This window comes from Bufo gargarizans, chromosome 3 (assembly GCF_014858855.1).
Source record: "Bufo gargarizans isolate SCDJY-AF-19 chromosome 3, ASM1485885v1, whole genome shotgun sequence".
NCBI classification, from domain to species: domain Eukaryota; kingdom Metazoa; phylum Chordata; class Amphibia; order Anura; family Bufonidae; genus Bufo; species Bufo gargarizans.
Genome location: NC_058082.1, coordinates 357,598,889 through 357,623,226, shown reverse-complemented (window position 1 = coordinate 357,623,226; position 24,338 = coordinate 357,598,889). Strand labels below are relative to the sequence as shown.

The 24,338-nt window shown below is 40.9% G+C and overlaps 1 protein-coding gene across 2 annotated transcripts in view; it reads left to right on the top strand.

Annotated features, from left to right (window-relative positions):
* The window catches only part of PTPRU (protein tyrosine phosphatase receptor type U), a 121,255-nt gene that overhangs the window by 36,449 nt on the left and 60,468 nt on the right, over nt 1–24,338 (top strand). For both annotated transcript variants that reach the window (XM_044287846.1, XM_044287845.1), the window contains exons 2-3: nt 21,279–21,398; nt 21,645–21,916. In XM_044287846.1, coding sequence (XP_044143781.1) covers nt 21,279–21,398; nt 21,645–21,916 — 392 coding nt within the window. The remainder of the gene's footprint in view (nt 1–21,278; nt 21,399–21,644; nt 21,917–24,338) is intronic.

The window sequence follows — 24,338 nt, the reverse complement described above, 5'->3', positions numbered from 1 at the left end:
GCCAGTTTGCTGCATGCAATAGCACAAAAGCTAAAATGGAGCTGAGCTATGGCCACCTGAATAAGGGCTCATGCACACGACCGTGAGCAGGCCATAAGTCCCGGAGCGGCATACACCGTCCGCACTGGAGTACACAACATCATAGGTTATGATGAGTGCAGGACAATAGCCCCACGGGCGGCCCGATGTGCACAGCATCATAGTAGCCTATGATGCTGTGCACTCCCGTGTGCACAATGTATGCCGCTCCGGGACATATGGCCCGCTCACGGACCGCATGTCTCGGAGGGCATACGGTCATGTGCATGAGCCCTAAGGCTGATAAAGAGATCAGGGCCTCAAACAGTTTCTATTATTTTTATTTTTTGTAAGCCATCAAATATATCACATCCATGACACTTTATTCCACGTCTCCGATTGATTATATCTTATGGCTAATGCATTGCAAGACATTTGTGATTTAAGCAGTCTTTTTTTTTTTTTTTGCTGGATTACATTGTGTTCAGGCTTGTCTCTTAGCAGATCTGTTAGCTCGCACTAGACAAACACAGTGTTAGAAAGGAAGCGGTGTGAGCAGTTTTATCACAAAAGAGACAGAAGTCAGCATGTGTCAACCCGTTGACTTGCTCTTTATCGCTGTTACATGCTACACACATGAATTATTCAGCATATCACTTGGGGAGGTTTGCACAGGCCTCAGTAGTACACATATTTCACACATCGGGTTGGCAACTATAGGGAAGTATAATTACATTGCAGGGGTGCTGACTTTAAGTTATAGCACTCATGACCATGAAGGGTTAGGTTAACTGCTAAGTATAATGGGAAGATTCACATCTAAATCCCAGCTAAATTAGCAGCTTTTCTGAGAATTGGAATCTTATAAATGCAATATACTTATGATAAAGAAAAGATAAGTACTAAATGATAGCGAATGTGAGATGGTTTGGACTATATGTGGCAACTTTCATTGTTGACTCACCGGCTCTACTGCGGCAGCGACGGGACCATCTGACATTGTGCTTGGATTATTGCTGAGCTACAGCACATCGGGGGAGATTTATCTTCTCCCTTGCGCCAGAAAAGTGGCTTTAAAAATTTAGTTTTTAAATGTGACTTCTTGAAAAAAATCAAAAAAATCACAAATGCCTCTTTTAGCTGGCCTCGACACTTTTCCAAAAGGGGGCATGACAAAGGAGGGAATGGGGTGTGGCCAACAGCCGAGACAAATCTATCTTCAGTTACACCAGTTTTCAGGCACAAATGAAGCTAGAATACTATTAAACCTACAGAAACCTCTCTGTCCAACCTAGACAGCAACACATTCCACCTGTATAGCAACTGATCTATAAACAAAAAAAGCAAGTGGAGATAATATACCAAAATATCACTTTATTATCAAATATAAAAATGGGGAAAAGACAGGATGGTAGACAGTATACAGAGAAGCAAAGGGCAATATACACAACTGCGTGACCATGTGTGTCCACGCAAAGATAAGCATGGATAACCTACAGGTAAAGGTAGTTATAGTACACGGACAACCAAATCTGCATAGCATATAGTGGAGGTGACCCGCAAAGGGGGTATATATTATGTAGCAGAATAAATAAATAGCTGGTTGTACATGAATAACGCCTCACATCAAAGAAAGATGGACATCCAGGGCCAAGACATATATAATAACATGTCACGAATAGAGTCGGTCACTGGATATCAGGATATAATGATGCCCCACCGAATTATATCTTGGGCCTAATATGGATGTGATGTGAAACCATGTATAGAGATAACGTAGTGCTATACATGGAACGTACCTGAGGACATGATGAACACAAGTAGGTAAAGCCCTAAGCGCGAGACCTCGACGCGCGTTTCACCTCAGCGGCTTCGTCAGGAGGGAGGAGATCTATTTTCTCCCTTGTGCCAGAAAAGTGACTTCTTGAAAAAAATCTAAAAAAATAACAAATGCCTCTTTTAGCTGACCTCGACACTTTTCCAAAAGGGGGCATGACAAAGTAGGGAATGGGGTGTGGCCAACAGCCGAGACAAATCTATCTTCATTTACACCAGTTTTCAGGCACAAATGAAGCTAGAAATCTATGGCACCTCAGAGCTGTCGTAGATTGCTGTTTAGGCGCACACACTTCCAAGGGATGTGTCTCATGTATGACACGGAGTGTGCCTCGCCATAAATGTGGTGCATCCTCCGGCAGTGCAGGGGATATTGCAATGGATGCAGAAAGCACCTGTCTTGATAAATCTTCACCGTTGTCTATGGGCGCCAATATTTAATATTATGATATTACATTGTTAAATCCCAGAGCCTAGTCAATATTACTGTGCAGTCCTACTCTTAATGGAATGACAGGCTACATGCACACGACCGCGCCGTTTTTTGCAGTCCGCAAACTGTGGATCCGCAAAAAAACGGAAGGCGCCAGTGTTGCCGGCAATATAAATGCCTATTCTTGTCCGCAAATCGCGGACAAGAATAGGACATGTTATGTTTTTTTTTGCGGTGCCGCGGAACAGAGCCACGGATGCGGACAGGACACGGAGTGCTGTCCGCATCTTTTGCGGCTCCATTGAAATGAATGGGTCCGCATGCGAGCCGCCAAAACGGCGGCTCGGATGCGGACCCAAACAACGGCTGCGTGCATGAGGCCTTAGTCTAATGGCGCCATGGATTGATCCATGTCTTCTTCATTTTGTACTCCTAGTAATTTGTGTGTATGCAACAATTAGAAACAAATAGCTACTGACATTGTTAGACGTGTTGACATTGTTAGACATGCAATACATAAGGATAAAGTTACAGGAGAACTGTATATGCGACAGAACTTTTGTGACAGAAGAACTTTTTTGTAATTTTTTGTTCATATTAGTTATACAAAGCTGTTATTGATGCCTTTAGCACTAGCTGAGGATCCATCGTAGGCCAAACACAAACTAGCGAGTTCAATGCGAGAAACTCGCTGCATGAGGCAATGTAATTTCTCATTCTGGCCTCTGTTCCTCTGTCAGGATAACACAGCTTTATAGTGATTTATACGGCTGTGTGACCTGGAATCTATTGTACTGTACTACAGCAATATGTCAGTGTAATTCAATAGATTTCAGGTCTAGCAGGAACACACAGCATTATAAATCATTATAGTGCTGTACTATACTCTCTGAGGTCAGATTGGGAAATTACACTTCCACACGCAACGAGTTTCTCACATTGAACTTGTTCTTCTGTCTCTTCTGTCAGGCCAGAACATTTACCCCCTTCCTGACCAAGCCTAATTTTGCAAATCTGACATGTGTCTCTTTATGTGGTAATAACTTTGGAATGCTTTTACTCATCCAAGCCATTCTGAAAATGTTTTTTGTGACACATTGTACTTCATGTTATTGGTAAATTTGGGTCGATATGTTTTACTTTTGTTTAAAAAATAATCATTTACAATAAATTTGGCAAAATTAGCAGTGTTCTATTTTAGAATCTATACCCCTCAAATTATTCAAGACTGGTTGTAGAAATGTTATTAATCCTTTAGGTGTTCCATAAAAATGAAAGCAAAATAAAGGTGAAATTAAAATTTTTCCATTTAATCAATTTATTACCCTGATTCTGCAGCTTAGAGAAACACCCCATATGTGGTTGAAAAATGCTGTATGGGCAGACTGCAGAGCTCAGAAAGGAAGATATTGTTACAATATTCTGCGGATCCTCTGGTTCATGCAGAACATCTGGCTTTGGCACTGCACACATTGAGTGCAGCACTGCAGTGATTAGTGGGGGCGATGTCTCTGCACAGTCTCTCCAGCCAATGCTGTCATTGTGCAGGTACACAACCTCAACTGGATAGCACCCCTGTGTACCTTTACTGCAGATTGCTAGCAATTCATAACTTCTGGTAGATATAATAAAATAAAGGAATGGCACAACATAGAGCCATAAGAATAGATGCCCCAGAAATGTTATTTCATGGGAAATGCATGTAACTAATAAAACAGGCATGTCAGGACAGGTGACAGGTCCTCTTTAAGTGGCCCCAAGCTGTCAGTCTAGGGAGTTATAATCTATTTAAAAGCTGCTCTTTCTTGTCCACAACATTCACCCTTGCTGTGACACCCTCAACTGTGATTGGCCAGCTCACAGCCAGGGAGAAGGAGACGCTCACTAAGAAACACGGCCGTCTCCCCTCCCTGTTTCGATTAGTATGGATTTACATACAGGGAGGGAAACCAGAATGGGGGCCACAGCTAGGGAACCGAGCAGCCCACAGAAGAAAAAAAAAACAATATCACGACTCATCAATATGCCCTGGTATTTATATGGTAATATCAGGACCGGTGAAAGGTCCTCTTTAAGTTCCTTTAGGAGACTTGAATAGAAAATCTTCAGATCGCTTCTCCCTTATGCTGCAATAAATTAGCTTGTATGCGAGATTCACTATTTTCTTGTGGACCCCTGCCACCTGCAGGCCTTCATGAGAATGACAGTGGTAATCGCCTGGGTTCCTTCAGAGAAACCCAGGCTATTATAGAGAGGTAATGGCTTCCCTGAACTCCACACGGGGAAGCTGTTCAGACCCTAGGAGCAGCAGTCCCAGGGAAAGCCGCCTCAAATCCTATGGTCACAATTGAGGCGTTAAATGTCAGCATTTTCACTGATCGCAGACATTAGCCTCAGGTGTCTGCAAGCGGGCAACATCTCAGAAATGAGTTAAACTTGTAAAATGTACGTCTGATAAACAAAAATAAAATTAATTGTCATTGAGCTAGTGTATAACATATCTCAATACAACCCTGCTTGTATATGTAAAGCACAGAATAGAAATTAAATGTGTAAAAAAAAACAACAACATAAGAAAGCACTAAAATAGCAGCTTAAATAACATTAATGACCTATCCACAAGATAGGCCATCAGTATCGCAACGGCAGTGGTCCCAACCAATCGTTACCCAAGCCGATCAGCTGTTTCAGGAAGTTGGGGCACTCAACGGAGCTCTGGAGAATGCAGGGGCCTCCCGGGCACTTACCAAGCACAACACCATACATCGTATAGTGTCTGTACTTGGTATTGAGTGGGCAATGATCAGGATCACTCTGTGTAAATGGACCCTTAAAGTAGTTATCCCATCATAATGATCACTGTTAAATCTATTAATGATTTGACAGTGATCATTTTAGTAACTATATTTGATTAACAAATTCCCACCATTTAGGATAAAATTCATCCCCACTTACCTCGTTGTTGTCATTCGGTTTCCCCTGGTTACGGCCACCGCTCTTCTCCGGAATCCTGGTGGCCGCGCTTGCGCAGAAGAATCCTACTTTTCTCCCAGCCGGGCCACTCGCTGTCCTGAACATGCACGCCGCAGCGCATGCGCGATGGTGACTTCTTCCTGGCCAGAATAGTACAGAACCACGTACAGTTGATTGCGCAGCCCGGCCGGGAGAAGACTTCAATCAAGATGAAGCCCGCCCCCAGCCAAAATCCAGGAAGTGAACGGCGCTGGCAGCAGGTAAGTATAAATAGGCGAAGTGGGATAACCCCTTTAAAGCAATTCATGAATTCAATAAATAGAAATGACAATAACTGGAGAATCATAGAACACTTACCTGGCACCCTCATTTTCATTTTTTCAGCTACATATTCACTATTTCCCAGCCCTCTGTTCTGCAATCAAATTGCCTCTCAGTCTACCCGATGCTCAATGTGCACTGAGTAGCCCAAGACATTTCCCGATTCTCTTGGATTGGCCAGCATTGCTCATGTGATTAGTGTGGGCTAATCCAAGAGCAGGGAGGATAAGCAGGAAGTGTCTTGGATTACTGAGGCACAATGTGCTTCATGTAGTCGGAGAAGCAATGCAGCCTTCTTGGACAGAATAGGAGCCCAGGGATCAGTTCCTAGGGACCACCAGTGTAACTCATTCAGGGGGCCCATTGTACAGCTACCTGACCATGCTGCAAAGTGATTTCAACTACACAGTGTATCTATAATAATAAACTAAGTAGTTTGTTAGATAATCTACTTAGATTTATTTTTATTTAGATGCATATGTTGGTTGAGATGCTGTATGCTGCTATTTTGTATGTTGCGCAGTCAGGGAACCATGCCATGGGCCAGTTGTGCAGGGAAAAGGGGAGTAGGGGCCCACCCTGGCTCAGGGCCTTACTGGTGTATTTACCTGTTCCACTGTGGGCCAGTTTAATCACCCTAAAGTTTCCAATTTTCTCATAGCATTTATCACTGAGAGATTTTACTGTTCACTGATCCATCTTAAAAATAACTGCAAATATTCTTCAATTATAGATGCTCCTGTGTAGCTCTCCATGTTTACAGACTACAAATAAACCCTATGTAGTCTGATCCTGCAGTCAAATGATACTACTGTCTATCTCTTTCCTCTTCTGCTGACTGTAGTAAGGTAGCAAGGAGCAAGGGCTTCTCACTGCAGCTGAACATTTATAGTTAAAGGTGTTATGTATTAGCGTCAGTTCACACAGTTGATTTTTGCGCGTTTTTTTCCACAGATTTTACATCCATAAAACGCGTCAGAAAACACTTATAAACAGCCTCTCATTAATTTGAGTCAGCACTGAGTCTACACGTGTCAAAAAGAAGCATGTAAAAAAGAAGCAGCATTAACTATCTAGCGCAGAACCAGCACTGATTTTCCCATTCAAATTAATGGGAAGCAGAAAAAATGCACCAAAAACACTTGTGGGAAAAGTAGTATAGAATTTAATATAGTTGAATAAGTTTTAAAAAAGGGGAGTGTACTTTTATTTGTTTTGGTACAAAAAAGTGCAATTCTGGATATGTTTGCTAAAATTTTCATTAAAAGGCCCATTTAATTTCTGCGTACTTTAATGCAATTATTGGAGCTTATAGTGAACATACAGATGTGCTATGATATGTTATCTAAAATGGCTTCTGGGATGAAGAAGAATGGTGGAGTTTCTATGGTTGGCATAGAAACCAAGCTGTGAAGTCTTAAAAAAAAAAAAGCATAAAAAAGCTGCCTGAAAAATGCTTTACAAAAAATGCGGCAAAACGCATTCTTTTTGAGGGGTTGTTTGGTGTAAAAAAAAACAAACAACTTTTATGAATTCTAGAACCCTAATCTATTAGGTTGTGGGGAATTTGGCTACAAAGGGAATCTCTCTCTGAAAGATCTGGCGCATCATTGCATTAGAAGACAACACATTCATGTCAATGAGTTCCATGTAATGCTTGGTAGATTTAGCATTCCTTGTTACAGTTCCACATTGTGGTAACCCAGCATTGCCAGGGCCCTAAAAGGAAAATCTACCTAGCTATTGTGCTGTTTAAGAATGGGGAGGGGGGTTTATCTTGGTAGATTAAGTATTCTGCAGTCTTGGTTATAGGTCCACATGGTTGTAACCCATCTTTCCCAGGACCATGAATGGCAAATCTGCCTAGCGATGACGCTATTTAGGAATTGTGAGGAGGATTTATCTTGGTGGATTTAGTATCTGTAGTGTATATTACAGCTCCACATAGTTGTAACCCAGCTTTCCAGGACTATGAAAGGCAAATCTGCCTAGCTAGGGCACTATTTGGGAGTAACAAAAATGATTTATTTGGTAGATTTTGTATTTTAGCAGTCCCTATTACAGCTGACATGGGTGGGAAGGAGACGGGCTGGTAGGCCCCTCTTATTCGTCACTTTCTACACCTGTTTTAAGCATAGAAAATGGACTAAATGTAAATGTAATGACCCCCCTATATCCCTAAGTATAAAATAAGGACAACAGTCAGAAAATACTATATACATAGTTTGATCTCCAGCATATGTCCACATTCTACACAGCTTTCCAAAACTGATAACAGCCAAATCTCCACAGTTATGGTGCGAAGAGAAGGATTAACACTGCATAGCTATGCAGATTAACTGTTCAGCTGTATGCACTACAACTGATACTATTGGTACTATGGCTGGTGCTGTCACCAAATCTACTTTACTGTACTGTACTATTAGTAACTAGTAGATCCCTTCCAACAAACTGACCATGCTGTGTAGACAAAAATTATGCAGCCTAAACTCAGCCCTCTCCACCTAAACTTCCTGGCTCTTGTGTATTTGCATCCGAGAGGGGAGCAGAAGGGGAAAAGGTCATGGTTGCAGCCTGAGAGAACACTGCTTTTGTATTTTGTTTTCTATGGTCTGGAATTATGATATCTGAGGAAACAAGAACAAATAAGAAAGACAAATAAGGTGATGGTCTTACATTTTCGTGGCTGTTTTTTATTTGTTTGAATTCTGGGTTTAGTGTCCATTTAATTCAGACATATGTAAAAATCTTCTAATATAAGTCTGGATGCTATAGACAAAGTGAATGCATCAATCATTTAGTTCTACATATAATAGTAAGATCTATTGTAGATAGGATATTCTATTTGCGCTCTGTGGAGTCTATTTAAAGAACATCACTATTTTATTACATCTGTACATGTTTTATTAGTCATGAGGATGCTAACATTTGATATGTGGGAATAAGAATATCTACAGTTTGACATGAACGTTATGATTTGAAGAAAAGGATGGGTGTTAGTTACTTAAATAGCATTTTATGGTGGGTGCAAATATAGTGCAAGACAGCTTCATTATAACTAACATCAACGTTTGAATGTACTGCTATAAAGATGTTTGGGGACAACTTGATGGATGATGAGGATATATTCAAAGTTAAAGATACTGTTATACTCTTTATAACTGAGGACTATAGATATTCAGTCAGGAAATATTAAGAATAACATAAAGAGTAAAATTATTTTATCTAGATAATGATAAGAGAGGCAAACATTTGTAAAAAAAATTCTGGCATGACTAACAGTATGTGCTGAGACTAAGGCAACACATTTCCTTGCTTTCAGAGGATGGTCAAACATGATGAGGTGGAACACAGCTTGAGAACCATGCTGTAACTGATCCAGCAAATGCTGCTATTTCATGTCAACAACTCGTATACAGACATAGGGGGTCATTAGCTAAGCTGAAATACACCTAAATTAGGCCTATTTCAGGTGCAGATGGTGTTGCGCTGCAATCTGCGACTTTTCCACACTTGCCCCAGTTCTAAAATTCTGGGCGTGGCGTGGGTGGAGAAGGGGATGGTCAGGGAGGCCCGTCTCATTCATATTTTTCTACGCCTGTTTTAGTCGTACAAAATTGTCTAAATGTAAGACATTTAGAAGCGGTACTGGATGATCTGAAGTTATGGAGAGGCCTGCGCTATGAGGCTTTATGGAATCTAAAAGGCCGGTCTTAATAAATGTGCTCCATACTGTAAGTCTGTTCAAGGCTTCTAGCTACAACCAAACCCTGTGTGTAAACATTAGAGTTTCTCTGTATGGGGCCTTTATAGTGCATGAGCTGCAGCAGTGGTTAGGTTTTGCAGGATCTTCATCAATTTTACTTGTGCAGAAATGTGGAAGGAACTGCAACATAGCTAAATTAATGTGAACGGAGTTGTGTTGCAGTTCCACAATACTGAGGATCTTTTTGTCCTTACAATGTGCTATATCACACAGCAGTATCTCCAGCATCAGTGGTAGTGTCACATTGATAGATCCTATTTTCTGCTACAGTTTACAGCTCATCCCATCCTTCAGTTGCCACCTTCTCAGTTTTTCGATATTTGTTGAGCTAATCTTGTCTTCTATACATCTGCCAACTAAAATAATTAGCAGTTAATGCAATAAATAGCATTTTCTGTTAACCTGAAGTACTCCACGAGTACACCTAAGATATGCTAAGAGTACTTGCACTAGACCAGGTTTTTGTATGTTTTCTAATCCCTTCATATGGTGCAGAGAATATGTGAGCGGATTTGCAAGGCCATTGTGTGCTAAATACTTGACTTTTTAGAAGTGATTTAAAATGTATTTATGATTCCCATGTATAAAGTAGCATATTCCTGTAATCTTTTAATCCTTTCTAGTCTCCTACCCATCAAACTTGGCAATGTTATAAATGATGAAAAATGAAATAGAAAGTGCAGTTCTAGTAAGCGAAAAGATCCACGGGAGTCAGTGGTCTATCTTGATCCAGCTTGGACAGTCTAGGTTCAGTTATGTTTTCTTAGCTGGGGCGGTCACATATGTGTATGATTGACCCTGGAAATATAGAGACAGAGTTTCCAACTACAGGAAACTGCCTACACCCATCCGTCCTTTCTTCTTCACTCATCCACTTATTTTGTGCATATAATAATAATAATAATTGTCTTGTTGCGCTTAGCAGTTTCAGTCCTGACCTGAATGTCACTCTGCCGGGTCAATGGGATTGTATTCTACTTCAAAAAAATAATGCCCTCATTTCTAAGGTTACATTTTGTAAGTCATCCAAGTTTCAGATTTTTCTTTTATTTTAGTTCAACTAATGACCCTTCAAATGCATTGCCAAAAACGTTTTCCTGCCTTTGGCTTGCTATTATTTTACATTGCTTAACCATTTGCAGTATTTTAATTTTGTAGTCTGAGGGTTTATTGAGCTTCTGGTGGATGTACATTTTCATGTAAAATGCTAGTACAGAATTTTTAAAGTGGATCCGTCATGACCTTCATTCTGTGTTATATAATATCAGAGGAATGTACTGTTTATTAGCTGCAGCTCTGTCAACGTGCTGTGAGGAAGAATTTCTCTTATTTTCTTATATTCATGACCCGTGGAGATAGCTCCTCCCACCTGCTGATGATTGATATCTTCCTCTTTATGCATACTAATAGAGAAAAAGCTGTCAATCATCGGTGGGAGGGGTGTTCAGCTTTTTTTTACCGCTCGATGCCAGCAGTAATGATGGTGAGAGATTTCTTTTAAATGTTCACATACAATAACATATATATGTGATTGTAGACACAAAATCACACAAAAGAATGTTCATGCTGTCCAGAAAGGTATGTTAAAGGGTGGTCAGGGCTTTAGTGGCAATGCTCTGTGGGAAAATAATATACAAAGGTGCATCTCCCAGAGAGAGAGAACCATCTAGTGCAACCTATGAGTCAGTATTTTAGGAACATGACAAGGGTATATTGCCAAGCCATATACGATATCCACCTGCAGAGACCTGTTTCGGGGTGCTTGCCCTTCATCAGTCTGAGGCATCTCACTCAGCCAGCCAGATTTTTGATGAGGGGCACGTCCCCCGAAACAGCTTTCTGTGGATGGATATATGGCTTGGCTATTTGAACTTATCATGTTCCAAGACTTGTTAAAAAGTCAAACATTATTCAGGCCACCATATCTTTGCTTCCGTGTAACATAGTGGTACCCTTGCCGGGACGACACATATATAATATGTATCTGGGTACATGCACTGTTGAAAGTTTTCCCCCCTGAAAGCCTGTAACATCAGACTTTCACATAAAATGTTTGATTTGTTATGAACTGATGTTGAAGCCATATGCTTTTCTCCCTGCAGTCATATACCAGCATGCTAATTAAATTATTGAAATAAATGTAGAATAGCAGAGGGAGGCTGCCGTGAGAACCTGTTTAACAACCCTTAGTAGGCAAGGATTAGCACATGTAATTTGCTTTTATTTCCTGTAAGATAAACATGTGTGTGTATGTGTATATATATTTATAGCCAAAGGTATGTGGACACCTGGACATCACACCTATAAGAGCTTGTTGGACATCCCATGGGCTGTGATTAGCTCTTGCAGAACAGGGTTCCTAGATTAGAGTTTGACGTACATCTTCTGCATGGAGTTAGTATATGTTCTTTTGTATTTGCGTGGGTTTCCACCATGTGCTCTAGTTTTTATCTCCAAAAGCATACTGAGCATAGGTTCATTTGCAATTCAGATTGTAGGCCCTAATAGGAGCAGGAACTGATGTGAGTGACAACTATCTTTGTACAACACTGCAGAATATGTAAGCTCTATATACAGTAACTTCAAATCAACCAGCCCATGGTCATATATTAAAATCTGGATAGGTTACTTAGCAAACTCCTAAGTTTATTACTATAGATACATTAGGTTGCTGAGAGGATTTCTAGCTAAAGAGGTAGGCCAACCAGTATCAACCTCCCCAGGAACCTGTCTTCTTAAAGTGCCCATGTAGCTGTAAAGTGGGCCAACAGAATGAATTTCACTGGTGGGGCCTAGGCACCCCAGTCCAACAGTGGATTTAACCCTACTTTGTGTGTCTATAACAGCCTCCACTCTTCTGGACAGGTTTTCCACAAGATTTTGGAGTATGTCTGTGGACATTTGTGTCCGTTCTGCCCATTCAGCAAAAGTAGCATCTGTGAGGACAGGTACAAGATGCTCTATGAGGTTGAGGTCATGGCTCTGTACAGGACACTTAAGTTCCTCCATACCTCCACAGAAGTTTATGCAGCAATCCTTACACAGGCTGCCATTGGCAGCATTGATTGAATAGTGTCAGACTGTGCATGTACATGCCCCCAGCTGGTAACATCCACATAGCTGGACCTTTATTATTGACTCTTAGCAATTAATTCATAAACTTCTAGCAAGAATAATAAGAGAATAGCCCAAGAGAATTGTTATTAAATGGGAAATGCAAATAAATAAATAAAATAAAATATGTCAGGAGAAGTCACTTGTATATAGATAAGTTGACACCATGCTCAGCCTATCACTGATGACCCTTACTGCCAATTCACTAGGACAGTGTTGTACCGTTCCACATCAGCCTTGTCATCAAGATTACCTTGTTTCCAATATATGGAATCGAAGTACCTCTTTGCCCAAAAGTATCAATCTATATGGATTCTTCTGCGCATGGGGTCTTGCAGGTAAAAGGCTGTTTGGAGTTTGCCCCGGCCAGTAGTGAAACTCCGTTAAAACTCACGCTCGCAAAGGGAGCCGGTGACGTCACCACTTTGAGCTACGAGCTGCTGTAAGCACCAAAAAACAGCAGACGCGTTTCGAACAGTGCGCTGCTCTTCGTCAGGGAATAATTCGGGTGCTGTTGATGGCCTTCTTTTATTATCCCCGCTTTCCGATGTTAATTACCTCCAGCGCCATGAATCCGTGAATCTGTATTTAGGCCCTTTGGAACCAATATATCCATATTGAAAATCCATTGTGTTTCTTTCTTAGACATACTTTTTATAAAATCTCCTCTCCGTGTGTCCATTTTAACTATTTCTAGCCCAAAAAATGAAGACCCCTCAAACTTCCCATTATGCTTTTCTCTAAAGTGCCTTGAAAAAGGGTGCCTTTCAGATTTCTTATTAATATAATACAAATGTTCGCTCACCCGTTTTTTTAGCTGTCTCTTTGTACGTCCAATATACAATTTTTCACATGGACACTTTATTGCATAAATAACTCTTTTTGTACTGCATGTTATATAATCTCTGATGTTATATTCATACGTGCCGTCCCCATTTATTATCTGGGTCAGTTTAATGTTGTTCTTCTGCGTTTTCTTGCAAGCCATGCATTTTTAGCATGGAAAAAATCCTTTTAGCAGGTACTTATCGTTTTCTTTTTTGTTTTTCATTATGGTGGCACATTTTTTTGTGGGTGCAACTATATTCCCAATATTTGCTGCTTTTTTTTTTATACACAAACGATGGGGCTTTCGGAAATAAGTTCCCCATCACTTTATCTTCATTTAAAATGTCCCAGTGTCGCCTCACAATATTCCTAAACAATTTTGTTTTTGCATTATACGGGATAATTATGGGTGGAATTTATTCTACATTTTCTTTCTGTTTCTTTAACACCGTTTTTTCCACTATTAAATTTTTCTAAATTTGTTCCCTCTTAATTTGTTTAAATTCATCTTTTTATTCTAAAAGCTTGTTCACATTATATCCTTTGGACTCAAATTTATTTAGTAATTTTTCTGCTTCCCTTTCATATTCTGTCATCTCTGTACAGTTCCTCCTAATGCGCATGAATTGACTCCTGGGTATATTATCCAGCCATCGAGGTAAATGACAGCTGCCCCTTGAGATATAACTATTGGAGTCTGTTGGTTTCTCATATGTTTTCGTGCATATCTTTTCCCCCCTTGTATAAATAGTAAGATCTAAAGAATTGATTTATTTTGAGTTATAAATAGGAGTAAAATCCAAATAAAACTCATTTTTATTAATTTCAATTAAAAACCCTTCCCAAATAAAAATAACATCATCTATAAAACACCGCCAGAGGACGAGGCCCACCCGGAGCTTGTTGTTGGGATTTGTAAAGTTTTCTATGACAGATATTATGGAGCTGTGTAGACACTGCTACTTGCTTGTTGTAACTAACGGCCGGTGGTCAATACATTTTACGTTCAATGTCAGGAGAAGTGATGAGCTAATTAGAAATTTCACAAACTGACTTGTGGCAGAGGTGACATCCAATAATGTTTTAAAAACAATCAGTGTTTGTCTATGGAGGGTGCATGATTGTGTGCTTGATTTTATGCAATGGATATGGTTTAACTGGTTCCCGACATCAAGTGTAAATGTACGCCGGATGTCGAGTCTTTAAAGATGGCGGCTATTCAGAAGCCATAGCTGCTGGATGCCTGCTGTTTTACACAGCATGCAGTTGGTGGCAGAGTCTGTGATCAGAGATATTGCCAATCACATGGACATTAAGTCAATTGTGACAATGTCATCTAAACAGTCGGTTGCTGGGAGCGCTGTGCTCCCAGTGCCTTAGCAGGTCCCTCGCGGTGAGATTGCTGCAGCCATTCAGTTGCTATGGCAACCTCCAGCCTTCTGAAGCTTGCCACAGTAAAGTGCCTATCAAGCACTGCCACAGGCAGGAATGTAGGAATGTAGTATTTCTCCCATAGACTGTAATGTTAAATCATTGCATTGTATGAGAGAAGTGATCATACAATCACTTGTTAAGGTCCCCTAAATGTAACTAAAATAAAAAAATTAAAACTAAAAATATCTAAAAATTAAAATCACCCCCTCTTTTCCCCATTTCAATCAGTTGAAGACCCGGCTATTTACCCCCCATTCCTGACCAGGTACATTATGCGTTTGTTTTTTTCACAACCTGTGTCTCTGAAAGCCATATTTTTTTTTACGTTTGGTTATGTAAATAATGATAATAATAATAGCACTTTTTTTTTCTACGATACATGAGGCTTATGCGTGCAGGACTAGAAGCTGCAATGTGGTCATTTGGTTGCATTTTTTTATTTTACTTATTGCATTTTTTTATTTATTATGTTTTACACTTGTTACCTCCATATACCTTTGGGGACACTTAACATTAATTTTTTTTTGTTATTTATTGACGATTTCGCCTGTAACTGGGGATGCCATACTGCATTAGTTCCAGTGACAAGGGGGAATACAGCCAGCAGAGGGTTTGCACAGAGCTGTGCCACCTCACTGCTTAGCTGATCTGGGTCTGCTAAGACCCAGAAGCTTGTGCAGACTAACAGCCTCTGGTGATCACCTGACTGCTGGTACCAGAGCATGAAGCAGCTTTTCCGCTTCCTGATGTGTATACACAGCACTCCATGAGAGCTGCATATAGAGTGATGGGGAAAGCAGGGATGATGAAAAACCATCCCTACCTTCTCTATAGGATGCGCTGCTGTCACTGACAGCAAGCTCCCTGCTCCCACAGCTTCACGATTAACATACAGTTGTGGTCTCTGCACAGATGTTGATTATAGTCAAAGGATAGTAGGCAAAGGGTTTAAAAAAAAAAAAAAATGGTTGCTTTAACGATTTATGGTCACTTCAGCTCACACATTTTTTTTAATCAAAAAGTCATACACACCCTAAGATAAGATCAATAACAAATAGGGATCTCCCCACAAAAAATGAGCCCTCACACAGCTCCGTATTAGTAAATATGAAAAGTTATTGAGGTCAGAATATGGTAATGCAAAGAAAACATTTTTTCAAAGTTTTTATTTTCTTTAAAGTATTAAAACAGTAGACAAACGATGGTATTGCTGTAATTGTGCTGACTCGCAGAATTAAGTTAATGTAATTTTTACTGCATAGAGAACACTGTAAAAACGTAACCCTCGAAACTACGGCATAATACCTTTTTTCCATTTCCACCCAATTTAGATTTTTTTCCAGCTTACCACTACATCGTATGCAATATTAAAGGGAATCTGTCAGCAGATTTGAAACTGACTGGCCTATTGCATGTACTCTTGTCAGCTGAAGGTATATGTGCTGGTCCCAAGTACTGATATGCAAAGTAGCCTCTAGGAGCAACAGGGGCATTGCAATTACTCCTAGAGGCTCTGCTCTCTCTTCAACTGCTGTGCCCTCTCTACTTTGATTGACAGGCCAGGCGTTATGATGTTTACGTTTACACAGAGGGCATAGCAGCAGCAGGGAGAATAGAGTCTCTAGGTGCAGTGACAATGCCCGTGTTGCTTGTAGAGGCTCATTGTCATATATTAAAACATCAATTTTCTCAGCAACGCAGGCACATATGAATATGGGACCAACACAGATGTCTTCAGCTGCCAAGTGCACATGCATCAGGTCAGCCAGTTTCATACATACAAATCTGCTGACAGATGCACTTTAACCACCTACTGCCGCACAACTATATACCTCGTGGCTGTAGGCTGTTACCTGTAACCTGGTGCATAAAAGCATCAGGTTACATTATGAACTGCTACCGCTGCAGATCTGTAGCCATGCTGTTACTGGACAGCTGCGCTCACAGTGAAGACTCTGGAGACCAATCAAAGTCGTTACTGGGCATGTGATAACTGTGACAGCCTTTCTGTCATGGTAGGGAACAGTGAGCCCTGTACTCCTGCCTGTCTCTACCTACTAGCATGATCTGTCCTAAATGGCAGCCCGCAACTGGACGGCAGTCCCTTCCTCTATATGTGCTGGGCCAGAATCAGGGAGGGTAAAACAGGGGAACAAAATAACAAAAGACTAGTGACAGAATGGCACAGTATATAAAGACAAAGCCAGATAACGTACCATGCCAAAGTCAATTCTGGAAGAGTCCAAACTAAAACAGAATCAGAACCAGTAACACAAAGTCAAGGTCAGGATACAAGCCAGCAAGCTAGCTTTAGGAACAAACAGTGTATCAGCATCAGGAACAAACACACGTGTGTCAATCCAGTGGATGAAATCAAGCACAGGCAACCTGTGGCTAGCAGGCTGCCTGTTTAATAGGTAGCACTTCCTGGTCATATGACCCATTCAGCGTCACATGACTGATGACATCAGCACACCTCTGATTGGCTAGCACTTCCTGAACCAGCAAGCCCAGCCTCATTGTCCTGACAACTGAATGTCGGTGAAACTGCCTGCTGAGGAGTGTGCCGTCGGCAGAACTTGACAGTAACCCCCTACTACGAGGGGTAACCGGACCCTTAGCCAAGGAGAAGGTTTGGCATGAAACTTTTTGATCGAGTCATTAGCATTTATATTTTTCGCAGCCACCCAAGACCTCTCCTCCGGACCATGTCACCTACAATTAACTAGGTACAATGAGCTACGAACCATTCTAGAATCCAGAATCTTGGACACCTCGTCCTCTAGTTGACCCAATAGTTCAACTGGAGGAGGAGGAGGAGTCTGCAGTTGCAATATGGGAGGTACATATTTCTTAAAACTATCAAACTATTGTGGAAAACATTATGACTTTTAAAAGAATTAGACAACTTAAGATGAAAGGAAACCATATTAATAGTTTTATTAATTTCATAAGACCAATGAAACAAGGAGCAAACTTCCCAGGTACCTTTGGATACAAATTTTTAGTCGATAACCAAACTTTATCCCCAACCAAAAAATTCAACCCCTGAGAACGCTTTAAATCTGCTTACGTTTTTTTTAATCCTCTGGGATTTTCTCAGGCTACCACATCAAACCCTAGGTTATTAGATGACGAAGACAAGATTGACCCCCATTATGGATGAAAATAGACAAATTTGCATGGTTATTTAAGGCAAACTTTGCTAGCTTCAAATATGCGCCAGACCCAATCAAATTGATTCTCTGATAGCATCTCAGTCACTCTTCTAAGGCTTGAGTAAGACGTTCAGTCTGATCATTAGATTCAGGATGAAATGCTGAAGAAAATGATAAACTTATTCCCAACATAGAACACAAGGAAACTAGAAACAAATTGGATGCCCCTATCCGACACAATATTCTCTGGGAGACCAAGTAAATGGACAACGTGATCAATAAATAAATGGCTAAAAACATTTCATTGGGTAATTTACTCAATGGCATAAAGTGCCACATCTTGCTGAAGCGGTCTACAATTATCCATGCCACTGTTTTTCCTTATGAAGCTGGTAGATTGGTGATAAAATCCATGGACAAGTGGGACCATGGTCTCTTAGGGATGGGTAAAGGGCACAGTTCCCCAGCAGGACGTGACCTAGGAACTTTAGACCGGGCACAAACATCACAGAAAGACATCAGCAGTAATATCCCTAGACATAGTTGGCCACCAAAAATCTCTGGAAATCAATTATTTGATACTTACGATTCCTGGGTGACCACTTAATACCGAATTGTGACATTCCCCAAGGAGACAGAGGTGAAGATGACTTGGGGCAAACAATTTAACTCCTGGGCAGTTCACAGGGGCTAGATCTTTGTCCATGTCAATTTTAGAGATCAAATCAGGCAAGATGGTAGAAATCACGACACCCGCTGGTAAAATAGATTCTGGTTCCGAATCAGGTGGATGGACCACGCAGAAGCTTTGAGACAATGCGTCCACCTCAACGTTTTTAGGTCCTGGCCTAAAGGTAATAACAAAGTTAAAATGGGTAAAAAACAAAGCCCACCTTGCCTGCCTGGATTAAGTCATTTGGTAGATTCCAAGTAAGTGAAATTCTTGTGATCCGTAATCACTCTCACTTGATGTTGAGCTCTCTAAAGAAAGTGGCGCCACTCTTCAAAGGCCCACATTATGGCAAGAGCTCCTGATTACCAATGTCATCGTTCTTTTTAACTGGAGAAAATTTTATGACAAAAAAAAAAGCACATGGCCTGAGATGAGTAAAAGCCTGTGTTTCTTCTAAGAGCTCGGCTTCCACCCCAGCCTTAGAAGCATCCACCTCAACTATAAATGGATTGGTTTGGATTAACATAGATGCACCAAGAAATCTTTTTATGAACACAAACTGAGTACCAGCTTCAGGACCCCAGTTACCTAAATCTGCTCGCTTTCTAGTCATGTACGTGAGTGGTTTGACAATTACAGAAACAAATGTAATACATTTACGATAGTAATTAGCAAAACCCAAAACACGCTGAAGGGCCTTGAGGGACGTAGGCTGAACCCAATCCACGATTGCCTGGAGGAATCCACCTTAAAGGCCTTAGGAGTAAGAATGTACCCCAAAAATGACACCTCCTTGACCCCAAACACACATATCTATGCCTAAGCATATAACTGGTTCTCCCCCAGACTCTGCCGAACCCATCTAATATGCGAAATACATACAGTATGTGTTTTCCAGTTAGGAGAATAAATCAGTATATCGTCCAGATAGACTACCATAAATTTCCCGATATACTCTCTGAAGATAAGATTAACTAGATTTTGAAAAATGGCAGGGGCATTGCTCAATCCATATGGCATAACTAGATATTCAAAATGACCCTCGGGGTGTTAAATGTAGTCTCCCATTCGTCCCTCTCCTTGATACAAATAACATTGTTTCAAAAACCACTGTGTCCTTAGGATTTGATTAAACAGGCCAGGAATCTAGTGTGGTAGATACTGTTTTTTCACTGTAATTTTATTCAACTCTCTATAGTCAATACATGACCTAAGACCCCCATCCTTCTTACTCACTTATAATCCCGCATAGCTTGGCATTCTGGACCGGAGAGATTATATATTTTATGGCAGCATGCTGCCAGAACAGATGTCCTACAGTGCCAAAATGTTAGAAGTTCATTCAAAGTGACTATTTTCTAATGTTGACCCCTGATGTATTCATCTTAGGGAAATTGTATACCTTTGGGTTTCTGGGGTAGATATTCAAATTAGCTTTCGTTCGAAAAAGAAAAGAACACTTAACCTATCTGATGCCAGCAGATCTAAAATACTAACATTTTTCTCATACCTTTGCCAGAAAGGCAGGGTGGTATTGGCTGGACTACAGTATTGTCACAGCAGTGTCTCTGTGTGGTGCGCTGCGACACATTGCTGTGCATGCCGTTGCCAGGGGCAACATGTGGTTATTAGCAGTTGTGTGATCTGCTCCTGTTTCCCCTGTTCCTTCCCTGGCTGGTACATGAGGGGTTAACCACCTTGCTGAGTGTGATCACTAGGTGCTTCTTATACCTGTGGCTAGAGGCCAGGAGTCAGTTGTACTCCAGCCTTGGTGTGGGCTGGAGTTTTGCTCCTGGTCTGGATTTGCTATCTTCCAGTGTGAAGGCCACCTAGTGGGACATCGATGTCTCCCCGATGTCATCTATGTTATCCCATTGTCTACCTTCCCTTCACTACCCTTGCATATGTTTGGTGATGTTTATGTATGGGTAGTTGTTGTCTTGTCTAGTGGTTGTTACATGTCTGGTCTGTTTGTGTCTATAGTCCAGCATGTTTTCTAGAAATGTTCCCTGTGTGTTGTGCCTCCAGAAGGGGTTCTCGGGGTTCCCCAGAGAGGGGAACCACTGGTCAGTCTGCAGCTCTGCTGGGGCCGCCATGCATCCTGTCCGCATGGGGGTCCGGTGGCTGTTGTTGCCGCGGCAAGTAAGTGCGAGTTGTTTCTGGGCATTTGCCGTTTCTGTAGCTGTGCACTGTTTCTCCCTTCCTTGCTTCTAGGCCGGTAGAAACTCCTGTTCTTCTTTGTCTCAGAAGAACAGGTCGTCTCAGCCCTGTCTCTATTCAGGGATTTTCAAGGTACGAGGTTCCTGTGTATGAGCTCTCCTACCATCTGGGTTCACTCATATGGATAGGAGTCAGGGCGAGGATCAGGGTTGCAATAGGAGGTGACCTGCTCCCTTATCCCGGTCCAGGCCTAGTTGTTATCCTGTCTGCTCCCCATTGTGCAGTGTGCGGTTTCCCCCACTCCCTACCGTGACAAGTATTCTTCATCCATACTAGTTGGTCTCCCTAATGAAATAGAGAACACCCCCCCCCCCCCCCCAAAGTACCTCCAAGGCCACTCAGCAAACTAGGGCAATTTTCTGTTGAGACACTGGGCACTCTTGTCCTTTTTTGAAGTAGTACTGGCTTACACATCTCATTTCCAGTGGAATTACATGTAGGTTGCTCTCTCTTTTGCTCATCTCTACATAATCTATATAATTTAGTGACCCCTTTATCTTACAGCTGGCTGCACATTTGAAACCCATAGTGAAATTGGCCCATGCGAGGTGACACAGAGCACACAGGATGACTTTGATTGGCAGTTGGTTCATGACCCCCGTGGAAATCCTGACTTACCCCAAGGTGAGTAACTATTCTCTTTTATGCCTTTGTTTTCGTGCTTCATGTAAATATGCCCTTTATTCACATATAATCAATTCTTGTTGTTATCCTCATGTTTGATTACACATTCATCATATTTCTCTCTTTTACAACATATTACCTTTGAAATGTTTGCATTATTATTTCCTCAATGACTTTCATGGACATGTTTTCTTACCGTTCTATTATATCATCAGATTCAGAGTTATACATATTTTACCCTTGTAGGTTCTTACCTTTTGGTCAACTCATCAGAACATCTGGCAGGAAAGTGGGCTCACCTCCTCTTTCAGCCATTAAGTGAAAATGATACACACTGCTTGCAGTTCAGTTACCTTTTACACAGCAGAGATGCAAGAGGTCCTGGCACATTACGTGTATATGTGCGAGTCAATGGTGGCCCTTTAGGCACAGCTGTTTGGGAAGTATCAGGACCTCGTGGAAAGCAGTGGCAGCATGCAGAACTTGCTGTTAGCACTTTCTGGCCCAGTGAATACCAGGTAATTCAAAATATGTATTTATACAGATGCTGGTCCTATATGTTGTACACGGGTCCTGCATCTATCAGACATGTATGCCATACATGTCAGTGACACAGGGTTTCTCTGCACGTACTGGTAAAATCACATTATTACAATGAACCATGAATAAACTCAGTGTTTCTCTGAGAGTAAATGCTGTAGGTGACTCTTGGAATTTTTGTAATTGTTGTGTAACTTTTCTCTCCATAGGGAAACATAAAAGTCTAATACCAGTAATGCTGCAGTTTTACATTGATTTGCAGGTGAACCTTTCTGCATTGGAGCTCTAGCCTAACTCTATCTCTGAATTTAAAACTCTGCTGAATGTCACTGAATATTGATCTGTTCTAAGATGTTCTTTGAATTAGAGATGAGCGAATGTCTTGAAATTAGTTTTGGGTCCTATTCTAACAAATCAGTAAAAAAGATTTGATTTGGGTCCGAATCAGTTCTACCCAAATCAAAAGTCCTCTAATTGGAGTTAAAATTCAAGCTCTTTAATGTGAAGACATCATTAGTAATTCATGTCAGAATGACACCGACATATGTATCTATGGGTAAACGGATGGTTGATTCTGTTAACAAACAGAATGTTAAAAAATACACTGCACAGTTGGGTTTATGCTTTTTAAAAATAAAAATATTTCAAAAATGTTCACTTACTGGGGGCAGATGCCATGCCTGCTGGTGTTTTAAACATACACGGTGGTGTCGGAAGAAAACAGTGGATTGTTCTGAACAAATTGTCCAAAGTTATGACTTAATGGGGGTAGATGACTACCCCTATTTATACATGCTTACAGTAGTATCAGAAGAAGCAGTGTTTTTTTCTAAACTGCTATTGACACACTGAAAAAACACTTAATTGTACACTTCTGTATAAAAATTACAACAGTTTTTTGGAGAGAAATACAGACCCGATTGAACGTCCCCTTGATGTGACCAAACTATACAATACTATTGATGCACTAACATACGCTTAATTGCACACTTAAATACAGTAGAAAAATTGCAATAGGTTTACAGGTGTTTTTGAAAAAAATATGGGCCCAATTGGAAGTTCCCTGGTTGCGACCAAACTAAACACTGCTATTGATGCATTAAAATACCCTTACTTTCACACTTATAAATAGTAGAAAAATTGCAACAGATTTTTGGGAAACAGGAAAAGCAGCAATTGGATGTCCCTTGGCTCTGACTACACTACACACTGCAGTTAATGCAGTAAAATTCTCCTTAATTGCACACTTATAAACAGTGGAAAAATTGCAACAGGTTTTTGGAAAGAAAAACATGCAATTACACAGCGTATGCAGCACAATACGTCCTGCTCGGAAATCACCATTTTGCACAATTACAATATGAACTTCAGAAACTTTGCAACAGTTTTTAGAAAGAAAACAGCTGCCTTTTGCACATAAAAACTGAGTACTGTCTTTTTAAATCGTCTTTTTGCAGTGCAGAACTCTAAAAATCATCAGCTCCAGTTCTGGCTACAGAGACTGTAACTGCCCCTATGATGTCATTAATGATAAAACCTGACTTTCTACCTAGTAATTCAATCTACCTAACTAAATATATCTTCTTCACAATCCCTACACTGTCTCTGCAAAATGATAAAATGGTTGGCTTTTGTGTCTAATTGTTTGTCTGTCAGAGAAATGGCAGACACATCCTATTGTATCAGTGGTGTCTGAACTAACATAGAGCTTGATAGATCAGCCGAAATCCTCCCTCCGATTGGCTGTCAAGCTGGCTATAAAGCATGGTCAGCCAACACCCCTTCCCCTCAGGGTCATGGGATCCTCCATCTTCATCCTCCCTGCAGTTTCCCTTGCAAGTGTATAGAATTTTAAAAGTAAAATGGCAGGCGCCGTTTGCATGAATTATCTGAAGTGAATCACCAAAACTTCAGATTTGTTTGGAAGAAGAATTTGGGGGAAATTTGTGAAGAATCCATTTAATTCAGAATCAGTGTTGAATGATCTATATTTACAAGAAAACTAAGATTCTCTTTAACCCTGAAGCTAAATGGATTTCTTACTGGGTAAAAACAGAACATATTAAGCCAATGTATACGTTGTCACGTTGTCTTCAATAACCCTGAGTATACCCAAGAACAGTTATGATAATAGAGACCTTAACCTATTGTGACACAGTGAGGGGTTGTGTCTGGCAAGGCAGGTATTTTCCTCCCAGTATGTGCAGCTGGGCTGGTTTCCTTCCAGGTGAGGTTAAATACCGGACCGGAGTTTAAGTGCCGATCCGGGTTTTGGCAGCACCTGGCTGTCCTTAAATAGGCAGCTGGGATCAGCAGAGATGTCTCTTTTTTGGGGGATCTGAGGCTTTGTGCTGTGCTGGAGGGCTGAGAGCCGCACGCTGGGGAAACAGGCCCCCTAAA